The sequence below is a fragment of the Neopsephotus bourkii genome, unplaced genomic scaffold (assembly GCF_033783945.1).
Source record: "Neopsephotus bourkii isolate Nb327-2 ecotype Australia unplaced genomic scaffold, CSIRO-AGI_Nbou_v1 NB_1358, whole genome shotgun sequence".
NCBI classification, from domain to species: domain Eukaryota; kingdom Metazoa; phylum Chordata; class Aves; order Psittaciformes; family Psittacidae; genus Neopsephotus; species Neopsephotus bourkii.
Genome location: NW_026901837.1, coordinates 3,799,869 through 3,819,928, shown reverse-complemented (window position 1 = coordinate 3,819,928; position 20,060 = coordinate 3,799,869). Strand labels below are relative to the sequence as shown.

The following is a 20,060-nucleotide window of genomic DNA, read 5'->3' as shown; positions in this document are numbered from 1 at the left end:
TGGGCTTTGCCTTTCTGCCCCCTGCCCCTTCCACAGCCTCTTTCTGCCCACCCACTTCAACTGCAAACACCCGCACAGGGCCTGTCAGATAGAGAGGATATATTCAGGCAGTTGCCATCATTGGCAAGCCCCCGTGCTTTGAAAGAGGTAACATGACTAATGGGTGTAAGGTTGGTAGCAGAACATGTGCATAATTGTGAGGTGTGCCTTGGAGTCTGGCTGGCTCACACTGCCCATCCATCTAGTTCCCAGGTAAGCTAAAGGACTTACAATTACTTTAGTGACTTTAAACTACCATTAGGACACAGAACTTACTATCTGCTTGCTGGTGAGAAACAGTCTATGCATATTGCATCTCTGATCTACAACATGACAGAGTGCTGAACGGAGACATAATCTAATCAGGAATAGCTGTCTAGAGAGAAATCTGGTTAGGTACTTCCTATTGTGTGGTAAGAGTAAGGATTTGGTTTCCCAGCTGGAATGTCTGGTAGCTATGAGATGCAGCTTACATTATGTGTAGAGTTTTCCCTATCATTTACAGTTTTCAAGACTTGGCTTATACTTTAGCTAAAAGCAGGTGGTGAAAATTGTCAGGGAGAGGGAAAGATTGAGTGCCATTGACACTATTTCTGGGATTTGTGATGAAGTATTTCTAGAATCGTTTAAAGGATTGCCTTTTATCTTAAAATATTCTGCCTTTTACAAAGTTGAGTAAGTTATCCAGATTTCCAAATGCTGGTATTATAATGTATTTTATTATTAGTTAGACTATCTAATAAATTAACAATAACTGCTCTTTACTGAAATGTTTGTGTATTTATTCACTTTTTGATATCTTTACGTTGTTGTCCTATATGAACTTGTTGCCTGGTCAGTGGAGTTCCTACAATTTGGACTTTAGAAGCAACCAATACAAGGATTAGCAGTGGCTGCTACTTCAGATACAGCTCACCTGTTGCAGCCAAACGTGGAGTTTAGTAGAGGGTAATAAAATTACCAACACTTTCAACATTTTTTGTTAATTTCCCCAAAATTCAGACAGTAGTGTTCATAAAATAGACCAGAGATTATGCTTAGTTTATGAAAAAATAAAGGAACACAAGAGGTTCCACTTAAACTTGAGAAGAAACTTCTTCTCAGTGAGGGTGACGGAACACTGGAACAGGCTGCCCAGGGAGGTTGTGGAGTCTCCTTCTCTGGAGACATTCAAAACCCGCCTGGACACGTTCCTGTGTAACCTTATCTAGGTGTTTCTGCTCCGGCAGGGGGATTGGACTAGATGATCTTTTGAGGTCCCTTCCAATCTCTAACATACTGTGATACTGTGTGTGTGTGTGATTGACTTTTGTAGAGAGAGATTCTTGCAATGGACTTCTACAATGCAGGCCCTGCTGGTCAGTGCCATAGTAGCCACATTAGAACACTTGGTGTTAATGCCATTTCTCTTTTCCCTCCTTTGTCGTGTTCTTGGTTCACTTTTAAAGTCCTACATCAAATGGTCTACCTTCTTTTCACATCTCAGAACTTTTCCAGGCTCCTGTTTTCACACTGATGCCCTTATCCTTCTTGTTTTATAGCTCACAGCCCATGTGATCGGATTGCATCTTCTGCAAATTGCGGTGTGTTCATACTACTTCCAGGAATTCTTGGGTTTTTATCAAATAACAAAGAATCCCAAGTATCTCAAAGATCAATCTCACCACTTCTTCTCACACACACACACACACACACACACACACAAATAAAACAAAAATACTTTCAAGCGATTATTTTTCAAACTGAAATATTTTACAGATGTCTTGAAAGCTTCTTCCCCAAGAAAAGTAAATACTTCAATTGGAGAAGTGTACTTGCTGGACATGCAAAGAAATTGGTTTTTCTTTTCCAAGTTAGTATGGAGAAATGGACAGTCATATTCAGCATTTGAACAGATGATTAGCTTTGACTTAGAAAATGGAAGCATTACCAGCTTTTTCTGGAATGGGGCTTTGAGTAGCTTGGTCTAGTGGAAAGTGCCCCTGCCTGTGGTAGGTGATCTCCTAGGGTTCCCTTCGAACTCTAACAGTTCTGTGATATACTGGCTATTTTATACAGTGGAAAAGTTTATCACAACATATCTGTCATTCACTTTTCAAAATGTGCAAGCGGACAGCTGTTTGCATTTACTGGAATGTACCAGACAAGAATCACAAATCAAAGTCCTCCTTTGGCTCCTAGCCAGGGGTGGTGTTTGACAGAAATGTTTGATAAGTGTTCTTCAGCTTTATAGCTATGCTATATTATAAAAGCTGAGTCAGTCTGTGCTCATCTCAGATGTTCATAGGATAAAATAAGTGGATCTGACTGCATTTCGGTTTTTTTTTTTCCTTTTCTTGGGGGTGGTGGTGGTGTCTGAATATTTTGCAAACAGTACTTGATCGTGTTTCTGAATGGTATCATAACCTTGGAGAAGCAAGACAAGCCGTGTGTTTTTACAGGGCAGACTCTAAAACTTAAACAAAGACCTTATTATCTCTGCCCGACCAGACAAAAGTAGAAATACACTCAAGTCTTATAATCAGTTGGATACTGGCAACTGCTCCTGTATAATGGTGACAACACACTTTCAGTGTGGCCTGCAAATGGTACTAACCGTACTTGCTGGGATCCAGGTCGTACTGGAAGCAGTCTAATGCAGGATCTGCGTAGACATAAGTGTACAGCAGCAGAATGTGGTGGCAATATCACCCTGCCTATTTCTGGATTGAAAAAGTAGATTATAACAGTAGAAGTAGATTAAAAAGTAGGTCACAATAACAGAAAAATAACCACATAAAACCAGGAGGAAATGACACTTGTACTATCCATTACTCCTTGAAGGGTAAAACCTGCAATACAAGCCACAGTTAAGGCTAGTAAATCAATTACGATTTGTAAAACAGCTGCTGAGATCAGACTGCACCTCTGAAATGTTGGCAGCCCCCCAGGGTGTCTTCTACATAAAGCATGGATATAGTTATGGCAGCATGAGGCAATTATCACAGGCATCAAGGAGCTAATGATCAGCTGTCCCATCCCAAAATATTATGGTATGAATGAAAATGAAATATATAAGGCACTGCACAGTGTGTTTCCTGTAATACAATGCCTGGGACTGAGATACTACTCTTACGAAAGTTTCTGTCAATAGTTTTTTTCACAGTAGTCATGATTTTCAGTGCTAAGATATCTCAAAGTTGGAAGGAAATGTTTTATTAAAGGGCTTACTCATGGAAAATTTGACCAGTTTATTGCAGGAAGTGAAATGATACAAGTAAAAAACAATGTTAAATTTAGAGAGTTTTTCTAAGGCCCCAGAAGCTTTCAGCACATGCTATGAAAATTGCTGTGCTACCATTTTGCTATACACAAGAAGAATGGAAGTTAGATGCATACACAGATGACATTTTATTTAAGGTGGCTTGAGGCATGAAGCTGTAGCAGCTGAGGGAGAACATGAGATTCTCAAATTCTCGGAAATATGGAAAAAATAGCAAGCCAGAAAAAATACCAAGTGAAGTAGCTATGTCTCAATTGCAAGGCCAAGGCTGTCAGACATCAGAGGAACTGCCGCGTATGCAACAATACTACTGTTACAATGCTTGCTATGTTGTTAGCCTTCCATTAACACTTGCTGTCAGTTCCTTGAATACAGGTAATTCCAGGAAAGATTTTGTTGAATTGTTGAATGAAGAGCATTAAGATCAGAGAAATAAGAGATCAAGCCTGTTCTGGAAACATGAAATCCCAAAGGTATGGAAAGTGAGGGAATAAAACCTTAAACTTTCTGAGAAGGAAAAAGGAAGATTAATGCACTCATTTAGAACTTAAAAAGTAGACAGAAATATTTTTTTTAGCCCTTAAATTGCAGGCGTAGATCTTTGCGTCCTTGGTGAAAGGTTGGAAAATATTACTAATAATACTCATTTAGCCCTTGTTCTGTAAATAAACATTATGGTATCTATGATATAATATTTAATTTGGTGGATGTCTGCCTAGTGCTAGAGAGCAAGTCAAAAACAAAAAGTGAAAAATGAGCAATACTAGATAAGAACTATCCAAAAGCATTCTCTGACACGAAGCCATTGGATATATGGTGAGATTATACTGAAGAGACCACATTTAAATTAAGTGATTTATATTAATGTCTCATATTCCAGAACAAGTTATTGTTTGGATTTTTCTTTTTCTTTTTTGTATTTTTTTTTTTTTTTAGTCTTTGTAACTGGTGTAGGTCAGCAGAGCTGGGAAATACCATAAGCTTGTTACTGCTCCACCCTTCAGAGAGAGATAATATGTGTTAGTTCCAGGGTCAGAGCAACTGGGACCTCATCTCACTTATGTTTGTATTTTAGGCTCCTCAGATAAGTGTCATTGTTTGTAGATCAGAGTAGTCAAGCTCAGTTCTGTCTCACTTATCCACTGAGAATAGAGGGAGAAGCTGGTACAAAACCAGATATAAGCAGAAGGATCCTGGTAGGTCTGAGCAGAATCCAGCTTCTTTACTGGATTCTTGTGGAGAATGGGACCTGTATATTGCTTGTAAATATTTACGTAAGGTTAGAAAACAGCATTATTCCAGACCATTCACTTGTATCAGCTGCCATAAGAGAAACACTCAAGGAAAGAACCTGACAGTACTCTGGTATAAGCAGGTAGAATAAGTGTTACAGAATATATTTTATAAGAAACCAAAATGCATTCTTAGCCTTAGGAACAGTCAAATCTGCAATTTACATTTCTTTGGTTTTAATTTAAATTGCTTCCAATTTTAACAGTTTAAAGAGGAAGGTAGTACAATCATCTTCCTTGAAGCTGACAGGAAATTAAAAGATTACTTTCCATTAAGAAATCAAGAAAAATATAGAATAGCTCTGTCTGTGGGTCATGGAAGAGATAAGCAACCAATAAAATAAATGAAAATATTTTTTCCTTTGAAAGATTGGTATTTACTGTTAAGAATTTGGCAAGAGATGATGTAGAAAAGCTCTTTGTCTTTGTCTAGTTAAAATCAAGGGAGTATGCCAAATATCCCAGCTCTATTAAATCAACTTTCGGCATTTCATACTGTTTTATATACTCTGCAATGTGTAAATCTCTCACAGGAGATAAAACAGGAATATTTTTCTTGTCTTGTGAAGAAACAGGCAAGCCTCATATTTAGGACTGAAACTGGAAGGGGATATAAGTAACTAAAAATTGGACAGAAGTTCATGACCAAGTTGCTAACCAAAACAAAACAAACTGGAAAGCTCTCCAGTGGGAATTAATCAATTAATAACATTTTATTATGGGGCAGACTCCCATGACCATTTGGCAAAAATGGGTTAAGAACTTCCAGGCAAAGAGTGGGTTACACATCTGCAGTGAAAAGGAACGGTTTGGAGGGAAGTGGGGCTACAAACCTGCAAAAAGATGCTGCAAGTCCTCTTGTGCTCATTAACCTTCTTTTATAGGGATTTAGAGGTAACCTGCCTTGCCTTGGAGAAGATAGCCTGTCAGGGATACTAACCTGGATTAGTAAGAACGTGGGCGGGACAGACTGATCTTGGAAGAGCCTTTGTTCTGAACAGCCCTTGTAAGAGCTGATGAACTGTTGGTGGATCATCAGTGTAGACTTCTGAAAAGAGACAAACAAGGGGGCTATGTTTTGTTCTTGTCCTAACCAGACTTTAACTAAGTAGAAGATACAAGCTACCCTGTTACACAAAGAGAGAAGTTGGCGTGGAGGCTATTTTCCCTTTAAATGTAGTATGTAGCTGCTAAATAAGGATGTACTTAAACAATTCATACATAAGCAAAACCAAATTAAATAGATATTATTTAGAAATACTATAATACTATACTATGCAATAGTGAGGCTTAATTATTTTGCAAAATTACTATTTTCTTCAGTATGGACAATTTTCACCAGCTTATTCAATCACTGGTATTCAATCCATGTATTTGTACCTTCATCTATACCAGGTTCAGAGTTTTGCAACAGAAATATGTAACTAGAATAACAAATAAGTAAGAACACAATTAATATGAAAACCAGTTAGTTTTATTTCAGGATTACAGACAGAAAAAAAATCGGATAAAAAAATGTAAATTTACATAGTTTCAACAAAGCTAATGCAATGTGTCATCAAGGTAAGCAGCAGAAAACATCAGATTTCCTAAATGGGAAAAGGAGAATGAAATATAACTGTTTATAATGAAGTACTGCCTATGTCTATAATTGCATGGAATCTCAATAAAAGCATTTAACTTCCATTAGACACTTCACAGATTATGATGTGAAATGATTTGCTTACATAAGCTGTTGGAAACACTACAATGTGGAAGTGAATTAAATAACTGATTTGTATTTGTTCTCTATAAAGACGCTGACCAAAGGAAAACAGTGTTACCAAAGATTTGAGTTTTCGCTGTGAGAAATTACACTAGTAATAGCAGGCAGAGAGAGTACATGCTAATTTTCCAGATGTTAGATGTTTATAGAGCCTGAAGTGTTGCCACTGTTCAAGTGTAACCATCATAGATCATAAAATAGTTAGGGTTGTAAAGGACTTTAAGATCATCAAGTTCCAACCCCCCTGCCACGGGCAGGGACACCTCACACTAATTCCAAAACAAACCTAAATAACTTAAAAACTGCATGATTGTGTTCTTTTCTAATTAATTTACCTTGTATATGCCCTTGACACATGTAAAGCAGAAAAGAGTAGTGGAAAACTAGAATGAAGTAGACTGACTGCAGCTCTGCCATAGGAAGGTGTTGGAATTACTGTTGGAATCACAGTCCATTCCTGCTTGCCAGCCTTGTTCCCACTGTGATTGCTGCTCCACTGGTAACTGCTGTAGACCCATTTGGAGCCATGACCTCAAGTTCAATGCCTGCTTTGCGGGTTCCTCTGTGGGTGCAAATTTACCAGAATTACAAAAATTTGTTTCATACTGATTTTGATAATCAGGAAGAAGGCTGACCAGAAGAGGGTTAGAAGTTAATGTACACCACTTCATGTTTGACCAGTGTTTTTGGTGATAGTTTTAAATGCCCATTTTTTATTTCCCTTTTATTGCTTTATTTCTACTAGTTGTACGATAGATACCATAAATACGTGAAGGAGAAAAACTGCAGTTTCTCCTGACAGCAAGCAAGATGTCAGGATTTTTTTCTTGCTTCCCTTTAAGGGTATCTTTAATGGCAGCTGCCCTTTCTGCTGTCCATGGCTGTCCATAGATGAAAGCTATGCTACTAAACTGTTGAAACCCAGCAGTATTTATCAACTGGATTATTTTAGTCACAAGTGATGACAGAAAGCTAATATGCCTGATTAAACAGTCACAGAACTGTTCCCTTAACTGCCAAAAAAGAGAGTACTTTAAAAGTATGGCTTTTAATTCCGTAGCACTAATTCTTGATTTTTACACTGTGACCTGCTTACCGCAAATGTGCACTAGTGAGCAGCCAGTGTATTTTTCTTCTTGACTCTGATGAATAAATATTGGGCATGTGTTAATCAGAGCGAAACATACATAAATTCAATGGGATAGAAGTGTTACAGTTCTTCAGAGAATCAGGTTTACATGATAGTAAGAGCGATTTGGTAAATATCTGCTGTGTGGTGGCTGCATGTTGATACATACATATACTATCACCAGTGATGATACATAATGCCTGGGCCCTTTCTGATCCCTACAGGTTCTCTTATTCCTATTGCATCTGTGCTGTTGGTATGTCCATCCCATCTTCTGCCCCTGAAAGCAAATTCTGGAAATAATCATCTTGCTTATGTGGGCTGAGACCAAGCCTTACTGGTAGTTTAAACTACCCTTAGGAGGGAAGAAAGTTTAATTTTGACACTGTAAGTCAAATAAGGCAATGTTTGTTGTATATTTAAAGCTCCTTCCAAATCTGCATCATAACAAAAATACTGCTCCTGAGATTCATTCAGCTCCTTTCCTCTCACAAACCGAGTGTGAAAGTGCATCATAGCTTTTTGGTTTAGAGTGGAAAGAATGCTGTATGGCTTTTCTCACATTAAAAAGTAAAAAAAGAACAAACCAGGATGGGCTACAGAGGTGAAAGCGGTTACTGAAAACAAGTTCTTTCAGAAATAGTAAGTATCTGGAAATTTCTTTCCACTGAAGCCATCCTGTTGAGTGTACCCTGCACAACAAAAACAGGCTGTATTTTCTGACTAAGCAGTGTGCTAAGAAAGTTGTTGGAAAGACAAACAACAGTAAAATAGTTCTTGTAAAATCTGTGGAATTGTACTAATCTTTTGCTAATCACAGAACAGCCTTCTGATTCTATCCTACACTAAAAGGATTTTTAAACTTTTATATTAACTTTTGATGAATACGTAGTAATTCCCTCTCTCCTCTTTTTGACGGACAGACAAGGAAACATGTATTATCAGAAACATCTTCTATTTAACATTAGTGTCCAACAGTATGTTTTCTCCCTGCAATAAGTGACAAGGTAAAAGTAGTCTGAGGTGGGGGGGGGTTACTCTCTAATGCATATGCAGCAATGCCCACTTCAGGTATTTTTGCATGAGAGTTATACCACCTTTTAAATACACTGGTGCAGATCATTTGCATGGATGCAGTACAAATTGGATCAAGCAACTAATGTGGCTTGGTTTATTTTTTTTTAGTCATCATCTATTTTGACTTTTTTATTTTTCCAAGTTAGATCATTTTCCCAGATAAAATTCACAGGTGTTCCACATAAAAAGTACCACTGTGACTGAGGATAGAGTGCACTGTGTGTCAGGGGATGCACGAACAGCAGGAAAGGAGAAGGGAGGAAATACCTTACAGTGACAGGATCACAGAGATGTTGTGTCATGAGACTACAGACAGAGTGCCAGTGCTCTGAGATCTGGTTAATTATCTTTATGGAATAATACTTCTTCAAGTCAACATTGACATTATGCTATTACCTGTTGCTTTTCTTACTGGTGAGATCTTAAAACTTGTGAGAAGTTAGGAAATGTAAAGTCTTGTTTACTATAAGCTGTAAACTGAAAAAAGAATAATTGGGAGGAAATTTCTCAGAAATACTTAAGAAAGACTAGAACATTTTCATGTTGTATCTTGCTGAAGCTTTTGTGAAGACAGTTTTATGCTCATTTGACTTCTGGCATTCATTAGGAGTCTCTATACTAGAGCAGTAACCTACAAAGTCTTCTTGACTTCTATATTTGACACTCTTGGCAAGAGTGACGAAATGTGCTTGCCAAATGATTATCTCCCATGGCAAGTCACTGAAGAGATGGAAAAACACTGGGAGAGATTATCAAACCTTTTAGGATAATCTTCATGTTTACAGATCTTAAAGAATGCAAAAAGTATGTTTATTTTAAAAGAAAAAAAAGTCTGTAAAATAGGTCATTGGAAACTACTGTTTGCAGCAATATATGTTATCTGGTGGGTGCATGTGAAAATAACTGGTTTATAAATTACCCTTGCCAAAACCTGCCCTTTTTGAGATCAGCTCAGGAAAACAGATCACAGACTTTGCTCTTTTTTGGTGAATTTACAGAGTATTTATTGATGCTGCAGTAGTATTTTTTTTTTCAGGGAAATGTAACTTTAGAATGGAGTTTGGTGAAGTTACTAAAAGGTTTATATTACATGTTTGCCTGTAACAGACAGATTAAATCTTAGTAATCAAGGAGTTACTTATCAGTCCAGTGTTCTTAAGAATTCAGGAAAAGAGTTAATAATTTACAGTAGGTATCAAGGATAGCATAAACTTTAACCTGTGCCTCAGGTCAGTGAAGTGTATGACCTGTGTATGTTTTCCTGAGACCTCCTGACACAGCAAAACCTTTCCAGGGGCTGCTCCTGTTTCCCCAGGCAGGTGGGCAGTGCTTCCCCAGCATCAAGTTCTCCCACCAGGAAGAGAAGCCGTGACTCTGGGGTTTTAAGATTAGGGAAGAACATTGAAATGGCCACAGACAAGAGGGCTGAGAAAAAAAAATCATGCACCCAAAGGTCCAAAAGAGGAGTCCCAAATTAGCAGCAGAGCAGGCAAAAGCTTTATGTTCCTCTGTGTTCAGCACTGTCTGCTGCCTCAAACTCCCTTCTAGAAAACTGCGGTCTACCATGTCTACCATAGGGCCAGGCCTGTGTCTATTCCTTTTCAATCTTCAGCTGTTCTGGAAAGCAAAGTTCAATGCATCTATAGTAGTCTTCCATCCCACATAGCAACCTCCCCACATACTTTTCATGCTTTCTTTATGTTTGCACTAATGGCCAAATTAATTCCTTTTTGGTAACTATGCAAGCTAACAAATTTTCTGACCTCTGTCCGACTGGTCTTTCTAGAAAAGCTCTTCCCACCCAGAGGAGAGTCTCCGCTGCTCATGATGTTGGGCTCTTCAATCTAGCATCTAGTGGGGATGACTACATGACTACTGCAGCTGGCAATGGATTTTGCCTTCAGAGCAAAAGAGGGCTTTCAGAATACTTTGTGTTTTTTACATATATATATATGTGTAACTATATCTGTATGTATGTATACAGAGAGAGTCTTAGCCCAGCCCAGCATGGAATTTTACTGGAGAGAGCAGTACTTAAGTTTTACAAGCAGGGGAGAAGTCCATTAGTGAGGTGGCAGTCTGCCTGTGTAGTTTGGGATGCCTCCAGCCACTGCTGCTACCAAATACGTTTCTAGCTTCATATCAGGCCTCATTCTGTCCTGTTCCTTCTCCCCCTGCCTACTCCTTGGCCTTTTTATTGAGCATGTAGAGGTTAAAAACTGCAGTTCAATCAGCCTTGCAGCATTCTGCAGCAACATGGCCATTTTGTTGTAAAAAACACGTTTTTCTGTTCTTAAATGAATTCATAGGCAGCATAAATTACATCTATTAATGTGTATCTGGCATTCTGTTTGACTTTTTCTGTTTGCTTAGCGAAGGTGCCTCAAATTAGGTAGGAAAAATAATAACTGCAGAGTGGATTTCTTCATTGGAGATAAAAAAGGAAAAGAAAAATGAAAGAACAGTTTTATGAGAATCAGTTATATCATTTTCTAAGTTAAACCCTTGAAAGATGAATGAAATATGGCATGACACAGATGTTTCTTTAAAATAAATCCTTTATTGCTTTTTATAGGGGTGGAAACTGTGCTATATGACAAAAAGAAAAAATGAGGAAAGGGTAAGGAACTGTAATGTACATAGTTTTAGTAAGTAGAGGGGGATAACTGATAAATCTGTACAAAGAAATTATAAAAAACAGGGAAGATTTATCTAAGGTTGCATAAGGATGTTTTATAAGCTGGTAATAGCCTTATACTGGAAAAAGAGACATCAAGATTAGATTTAATGAGAAACTTTCCAATCAAAAGATTTGACAGTGGAGCAGTCTATCACAATGGTTATTAAAGTATGATCACAAGCATCATTCAGGAAGAGATAAGATGAAACCCTCAAGGGAGCAGTTAGTTCAGAGATTAGCTAGACCTGATTCAAATCAGAGCCCTGGTGATGCTCTTGGGTTTTGGGTTTTAAAAATTAGTGTGGTGCACTGGTTCATGCCATCTTCTCAGTCTGTATCCTTAGAAGTTGTTATCGTCTTTGAAGCCTCTCCAACAAGAAAGGACATAAATATAATTGTCTTGCTCACTCTTACTGGGTGGAAGAGATTATATTTCCTCATATTTCTTGTACTGCAAGAGCTAATTAGGAAACTTGAGAAGACCATATGGGAGTTTGAAATAATTTCATTCTTCCTCTGTCTGGGAAATACCAACTGGAGACTGCAGTTTCCTGATGCATAATGACAGGTGCTGCAAATACTGGGGATCCTGGCACCAGGTATACCACTTTTTATTAGCTAGTAGATGTAACTGCACAAGTTCTAGGGATTTAATTTGCTACTTGCTAGTGGTCTTCTAGTCCTGATTTCAGTCATTCTGCATGCTGCAACAATACCCAAAGTTGTTGATTTTCGGTCTTGCTTTGTTATTTTTAAAATGTGCTTGTGACTTTTGATGGGAACAGTTAAAATGAAACTAGAGAATAATAACTAAAAACTGTTGTTGACCATATTTGTCTGTAGTAATAGGACAACAGAGGTTACGTTTCAGATAACCTTTACTTTTTTTGTGGTCCAAGATAGCCTCAAAGCCTTTCAGAACTGTTTTAGCCTTGCTTTGATTTATGGCTAGCTACTTAATCCTCAAGAAGCTGTTCTCTTGAGAGGGAATTGATAGGCTTAAGGGATGCTGTGGGTATGTTTAGCTTCTCTTTACAGTATCTCTCACAGGGTTTGTTGGGAAAAAGCAGCACAGCACCTCTGAGAGATTGCCTTGGAGTGTCATCAAGACGGAAGTGGGGGCAAATTTTAGGCTTCCATGATGGGTTTAGCAATAGAAAACGCTGCACCTGAAGAGCAACAATGCTATTGGAAATACAGGATGGGCAACTGGGTTTACATTTATCAAGGAAAGAAAGAGGAATCATGAGATAAAAGACAAAGGAGAATGGGGATGGTGAATGGAGTTATGTTACACGAGAGAACTGTTCAATTGCAGGAATTAATTGGACATTCAGACAATGTATTCAGCAAATTCTATTTAAATACTTTGGTTATAGATAGTTTAGAAATAGATTGGAAATTGTGCTGATAGAGGATTTTAAAGTCCTAGGCTAGATACTGCTGCAATCTTAATAATGGGAATTCAAAGGTAGATTTTGGAGATCGTTTTGGAGAGGAGCAACCTAGAGGTCACGTTTGTTATGGGGACTGGCATTGCTCTGACTTTTCCCGTAAGACATTTCAAGGCAATTATTTTTTAGACACCATTTCCTTGAACTTCAGCAGAGATAGTCTCTGATAATAAAAAAAAAAAAATAAAGCTGCTTTTCTTTTCATATGATCAAGGCCCACCATGTACTGCAGTAAGGATGTACATGTAGAAGCTCACTGAATAATAATTGCTTCTTCGATTAGTGCAATTGATTTGCCTTCAGAAAACAAAAAGTGGAAGAGAAGACAAAGCTATGTTGTTTTTGCTGAACAGATGTACTAATTATGTGCATAGTTTTCACATTTAATTGAGGAAAAGTCTCCTTATGCTTAGATTATCAGAAACTGTCTAGAATTTGCATTCAGTGATCCTAGACTTCATTGCAAGTCTTTAAAAATTCAGAATACATGTGCAGTTTATATACTGAGATATACTTGCATGTCAAGCATGTTTTTAAAGCTGTTAAAATGCCAAAGTTCAGGCTATGCATAAAACATTCTTTTACCACATTTGCTTTATGATACAATCTTTAATGGTGAACTGCACACCCTGTTTAAGCCAAAACCCAACCCAGTTTACAGCTATGTTTTGGTACCAAACATTTCATGCTGTTCAGATTCTATCTTCCTCTGCGTGTATCTACATGCATTCTCTCTTTGCCTTTTGGAGACAAAATAGGGAGATGGAAGATAGACGGAACACACTTATATGGGTAAATTAGGTGAAATGAAGTGCATAATGTGTTTGGTTTGTTTTATTTGATGCACATACCTCCATCCCTCAGAACCTGTGGTTTTTCTAACCAATCAAGTAATCTAAGGCCTTATTTTGAGGGAATATACTATACAGAATTGAGAGGGTAGAAGGTTGCTTCAAATTAAGTGCTTAAATTCAAAATTGTTTCTTTTTAAATGGTCTTCTCTGTGTATGGCTAAACACATGACTAAAAGTAATACTATATTCTGGCAACAGATTACTGTGGATCTCATCTTTGGTCTCTTGCAGGGCTTAGGTAATACTGAAGCAGCACTATGTAACAAAATACTAGACACTTGAATGATGTCTCCATTTACTGATCCTAGCAAAATAATTCTGTTGATTTATTCTTTTTTCATGTATAGAGGGCTTTTCTTTGGTAAACTTTTTTCTTTCCCTTTACAGATTTCAAGCATGTGTTTATTTTGCAACTGTCTTTCAAGCTATGTCATGTGGCATCCATTACTTAGCATCTGTGTTCATGGCTGTTACTCCTAAATTTGTATGTGGGATCCCTGGAAATGTGAGTAGTATTCTTTTCCACAACTCCTCTGAATCAAGTATAGAGGACATCTGGACACTATGGGCATCAGCAGAAAATTACGTTGTAGTCCACCTGGAAAATGGAGAAATTTGGGAACTTGATCAGTGCAGCAGGTCCAAACGAGAAGTCAGTTTGGATCTGACGTATGAATACGAAGGCAACAAGTCCATATTTTCTTGTTCTGATGGATTTCTCTATGATGATACGAAGTGGAAGAGCACTGTTGTTACACAGTGGGATCTGGTCTGTGACCGAGAATGGCTTGCAAAATTAATCCAGCCTACATTCATGCTTGGAGTCTTGTTTGGAGCAGTGATTTTTGGTGACATTGCTGACAGGTAAATTGCCATCCTCTGAAAACTGTACCTTCAGATTGCAGTAGCTTCACATATATCTGCCTGTTTGTTGTTCTCATTCATCGTGTATTCATAATTATGTACTCCTAATTCAGGAGTTTTGGATATTGTTTTATTCACAGTTATGTTTAACTTAATTTCTTTTCTGATATGATTTTAAAATGTATTTGCAAATCATCTACTTTTAGATTTTTTTCCCCCACTTCATATCATCAATTGTTCTAGGCCATTGCTCTGTGCAGCTAGCATTTTAGGCTCTTTGTTTAACGGGAATAGCAATAGTTAGTAGTAATAGCAACAGTAAAACCTGGGAGTAGGTTTTCATTTCATTTTCCTTGAGGAGCGATTCCTTATGGAAACGTAATTTTTTACTTCTGGATATTATAAACAGCCAAAGGGCTACTGGAAGATTAAAAATAGTGTATTTCAAAATCACAAATTTCTTAATGTACGTCATGAATAGAGCTCTGTGGGGCTGATGAAAAGGCTTTCAGGGTTTGATCAGGCCCCATGTTCTTAAAATAAATACCCATACAGTATTTTTCCTTGCTGTCCAAATATAGTTTTTCCCTGAATAGTTAAACTTTAGTCTCTTGGAGGTTACTCCAGATGGGAGGAAAAATGGTTGTCAGTGAGCTGAGCTGTAGTTTCACTTACTTACCAGCACATACAGAGTTCTGGTTGAGTAAGAGGAGAGCCAGTCCATGGCGGGACTCAACCTGAGCAGTCTCTTTCTCACAGTACTGAGGCTGTTGCTGTCTTTCAGCCCTCCACCCTCCAGCACTTCCTCCCTGGATGTTATCTCAGATCACGCACTGAGATCCAGCATCAGAGCTGGTCTCAGAAGCATTAGAGATTCGGTTTGTACATCTGTATCCTGCTTCTCTTGGTTTTCTCTCTCAACACAAGAACACACATTCCTACCTGAGAAGAATACCCAGCTATGCCCCTCAATCCATATCAAACACCCAACCTATGTTGTATTTGGTTTTGTCTCAGGCAGTTTATGTACCTGTGTTTTGCTTTGAAGGCTTGTTTAGTGTTATTTATCTCTTTCTATAGAGGAGCTTGTTGACTAACAGCTCTGTCAGGTGAAGGGTGATGTTTTATCCTGCAGTCAACAGTTTAAGAGGAAAAAGGAGACTAGGCATGTAAATTTCTGATTTCCTTCATTAGCACAATGCTATGGTGGGATAGTTACAACATGGCAATGTAAAAGTAAAGATGAGCCTTTTTTTAATTTGGCTTTCAGAACACATGGGCTCAATCGTGCTTTCCGATCCAAGGCTTTGTAAAACTGTGTTTAATACAAAACCAGAATATAGTGCCAACATTTGCTCTGGATCCCTTTAAATCATTCATAGCTTCATTAATTAATATTCAGATGTGATTTATAAGGTTATGATCATATTGTTCTGATTTCCATTAATTCAAGCTGTGGACAGCCAGTAAAGATAATACATACATTCTGAGTTGCAGATTTACAACTGTAGATTTTACAGCTGAAAGTGATTATTTTCTGACCATTCTGGCTGGTGGGAAGTAAGTTTATGGGTCTCTTCCATTCCCAATTAACAGATTTCCCAACAGAATTGTTCTGTCAGCTAGGATTCACTGGGATCTCTTCTGGCAGGGATCACAAGCCAAACATGCATGACTCCAGGTCAAGACTGAAGAAAAATAGTGTTTGTTTCAATACAGTACCAAATACTCATGAAATAAAACTGATAAATGAGCCCACATCCCTGAAAGTCTTCAGATTGTCTGTGAAAACGCAATATCCACATCTGTGAAAAGCTGTTGGCAGTGGACTAGGTAATAAGAGTCCAAGAGAATATTATCAGGGAAAAAAGGGGTTTTGTACTACACACATTTTGTATTACAGAACATTTGTAGATAAAATATAATGAATCCTCAATAGCGTCTTGTAGATATACTGCCGATTTCTACGTTTTCTCCTCAGATGAGCTTCTTATTGCTAGTATTCGCTCCCTTATTTAGGGGGAACTGGTTCTATTCAGTATATTTTCTCTGTCAGATATGAGAAGAAGATAAACAAATAGAAGTTTCTTTCTACTTAATGTCTCCTTTTACACTGGAAATTACTATGTTGTTGATGTATTTGACATACTTTTTTTGCTTTTAATAAATGATCTTCCTGATCTTCTTGAATTTCTCTATTTGTACATGCATGCTTCTGTGCTGTGATGCAATCAGAAAATTCAGGGGAACTATGTAATTGTCATTTTTGGGGGAATTCAACTTTAAATAAGTGGACAGAGATACGTTACAGAAGCCTTTCATTACGATCCAAATCAGTTGCTTGGCAAGAGATGTCGTGTTATCACAGCTAAATTGTGTTAGAAATTATTAACTATATACTACTTAATATAAAATATGTGAAAAAATTAGTCTTACCTACTGTCCTCATACATAACAGAGTACATTTGCAGATTAGTTATGTAGAAGTTAAACCTGAAACTGGAGATGAGCAGTAAGTAATTCTCACTTCTGCGCGTTGCTTCTAGCTAAGAATTGTGGAATGGAAGTTCTGTCCGTAGGAGTTTCCTTTTTCTTGAAGGTTGAAAGTACTGAAAAATTAATACAGGTAACTAAACTAATGTTTTTGTGGTGAGTGAAAGTATTAATTACAGTATTTTCAGGGTCACTTCCAGATAGGCTTTCTGGAGTTGCAGAAAAATACAACTCCTTTTTTGTTGTCGTATTTTAATGGAATGTTCATGGTTATTCATAATTTTGTTACTGCTGTGATTTGCAGACTGGGAAGACAGCGTGTTATATGGTTCACAAGTACTGGTCAATTTGTATTTGGCATTGCAGTGGCCTTCACATTTGACTACTACAGTTTTGTGATTGTGCGCTTCCTCCTTGCTATGGTAAGAAAGGATGTTCATCCTGGTTCTTTCTACTTGTCATTTCCTACCCCTTCTCAGGAGAACCTCCCTTTATGTTATTACCTGCCTACTTCATTGTTCTAAAGTCCCCTCTGTTGCACTTATTTCAGCAGAGCAGGGAGAGTCTGAATGTTCTTGGACCACAGCACTTTACCTCTTTGAATTAATAGAAAGCGTCTGTATGAAGCAGTGTTTGGTCCTTCCTCCGTCCCAACCTCTGCTGGACTGGTAATTAAATACCAAGTGTGAGCAGCAAACTTTGATTTCCACATTGTGGCTGCCATTGCGTTTCTCCTTATTGTTAGAATTGGAGTATATTTTTCTTAAGATAACGAATCTATAACTATGATTTTTATCTCTACTGTTTTGAGTGATGGAGGAGAAATGCACATTTTTTCTTCCATGTATCTCTTTGGTGTTTTAAGCTACACCTGAAATACTAAATACATAGGTAGACTTGTTAAACACCTAGATGTCTATACTGTACTTACGATTATTCCAGTATATGTGTTTGTGCATAATGACACACATAATTTTATATATGTGTATGATATATATCCAGTATCCAATATTCAATATTTTTACATAGTAACCAATTTTGAGTTGCTATTTTACATCCAAAAGTGTGTTTGTAGTCTTCCATTATATGATGCATAAAGAAATTAGAATGCTATCACAAGAAAAATGATGCAACTTATTTAAAGTAGGTTAGAAATTTGAAAATAATCACATAATTTATTTTGTTCCTGCTGACAGTACATTAGGCAAGACAGCACTGGCATCTGGGGCACCTTTTTCCTGATAAGAGCTCAGAAGGATTTCCTAGCAGGAAAAACTGCATGGGCATTTGAGCCTCAAACAGTGAGATCATCAGGAATTCCTCTTCTGACTCCTTTGGCTGTTAGTGCTAGAGGCTGTGGTCATTTAGAAAAGCAAAAAGCTCTGACTAGACCAATTCTGTAGGTTTTAACTGCCCACTGTGACTGACCTGTGAGATGGAGGTCTAAAGCTCTAGCCCCATGCCACTAAGATCAGCGCAGCTTTCCTGCCAGGTTCAGTAGTCTGAGAATCAGAAATTATTAACTGGAATATTTTTAATCAGAAAATTGATTAATCTAAACAATATACTGGAATATTTTCTGGTCTAGATTTTCTAGCTGTGTGTTGAAATGTTTTGAGATACCAAGAGTTTGACTGTTGCTAGAGAAATTGAAATATATATTCAATAATATATATATTCAGTGAAGAAATACTATAATGCAGAATATGCCAGTAATTGCATTCACTAGATAACATATAAGAACCTATAACCATATGAGATTCTCTTCCAAAATTGTCAAACTTCGATTTAATGAGAATTTACAAGGGTCTGGAAGGTAATTCTCAGTAAATTTGCAGTTCCTTGATGTACAGATTATTAATAGTCTACTTAAAAGCCAAGGTTAGGATTTTCAGAAATGGCAATTAGTTCACAGGACCTCACTTTTCCCCAGCATCCAGTTTGTTATGTCCTGAAAGGACGTGATATTTGGAGGTGAGGGGCTTAGTGACACCAGCAGATTAGGCTCTTTTTCAGGTGTTTCTTGCTGACTCTCCCCCACTACAGAGAAGCATACAAAAATCACATTTTTAAATACAGTGCCTGGGCATTCTGAAGCTCTGAGTGAACTTTTTCTCCATCTGATTTGTTTGCAGGGTTTTTTCTGTCAGTGTGGGACATGCCAGTGCAGTGACAATTAAGTGTACACGAATGTGGAAGACTGTTAGCTGTTTGTTTTTACTGCTGATGTACAAAGAAAGTAGATACAAACCTCACTACTGTTTTTGTTTCTCTCTCCCACCCCAAACCCCTAGGTTTCAAGTGGCTATCTGGTTGTGGCTTTTGTTTATGTGACTGAATTTGTTGGCATTAAAGCACGAACCTGGGCTTCTATGCATGTCCATGCTTTTTTTGCTATGGGAATTATGGTTGTGGCACTCGTGGGATTTTTGGTTCGGACCTGGTGGGTCTATCAGATATTTCTCTCCATAGCAACTCTTCCCTTTATCTTGTGCTGCTGGATGCTCCCAGAAACACCTTTTTGGCTCCTGTCAAAGGAAAGATACGAAGATGCGCAAAAAGTAATTCATATAATGGCAAGATGGAATAAAGTAAGCACTCCCTGCAAAGTTTCTGAACTCTACTCTGTCCAGCAAGATGATCTAGTGAGTGGCAGAATGGGTGACAGTGACACATCCTCAACAAAGAAGCACAACATCTTAGACCTGTTTTGTAACTGGCACATTGCAAGAAGGACCATCACAGTCTGGCTGATCTGGTTCACTGGGAGCTTGGGGTACTATGTCTTCTCCCTCAGTTCTGTCAGTCTAGGAGGCAATGAATATTTAAATCTCTTTCTGATAGGTAAATATTTTTGTACCTTATTCTGTTTATGACAGAACTAGAACATAACATTTAGAAATGTCTATAGATTTAACAGCCAATTTTAAAACTGTTTTCATTCAATTATGAACCCTCTTCAAAAAGTTTCTTGCTAACTCTTCAGAAAGTCGACTAGAACAGAAATGCCATTCACTCCAAATCTTACTGTATCTGGGGAAAAAAAAAAAAAAGGGAGAATTTTAAATTTTTGGTGTACAGAATTCTTCTCCATCTATCTTTGCTTGTAAAACTGTATTCTTCTTGTCTCCTCTTTGCCCTGCAAGCATAT

At 37.7% G+C, this 20,060-nt stretch overlaps 1 protein-coding gene across 1 annotated transcript in view; it reads left to right on the top strand.

Moving 5' to 3' along the window:
* The window catches only part of SLC22A16 (solute carrier family 22 member 16), a 30,953-nt gene that overhangs the window by 2,962 nt on the left and 7,931 nt on the right, over positions 1-20,060 (top strand). Inside the window, exons 2-4 of the mRNA XM_061366820.1 lie at positions 13,940-14,416; positions 17,214-17,331; positions 19,204-19,753. Coding sequence (XP_061222804.1) covers positions 13,940-14,416; positions 17,214-17,331; positions 19,204-19,753 — 1,145 coding nt within the window. The remainder of the gene's footprint in view (positions 1-13,939; positions 14,417-17,213; positions 17,332-19,203; positions 19,754-20,060) is intronic.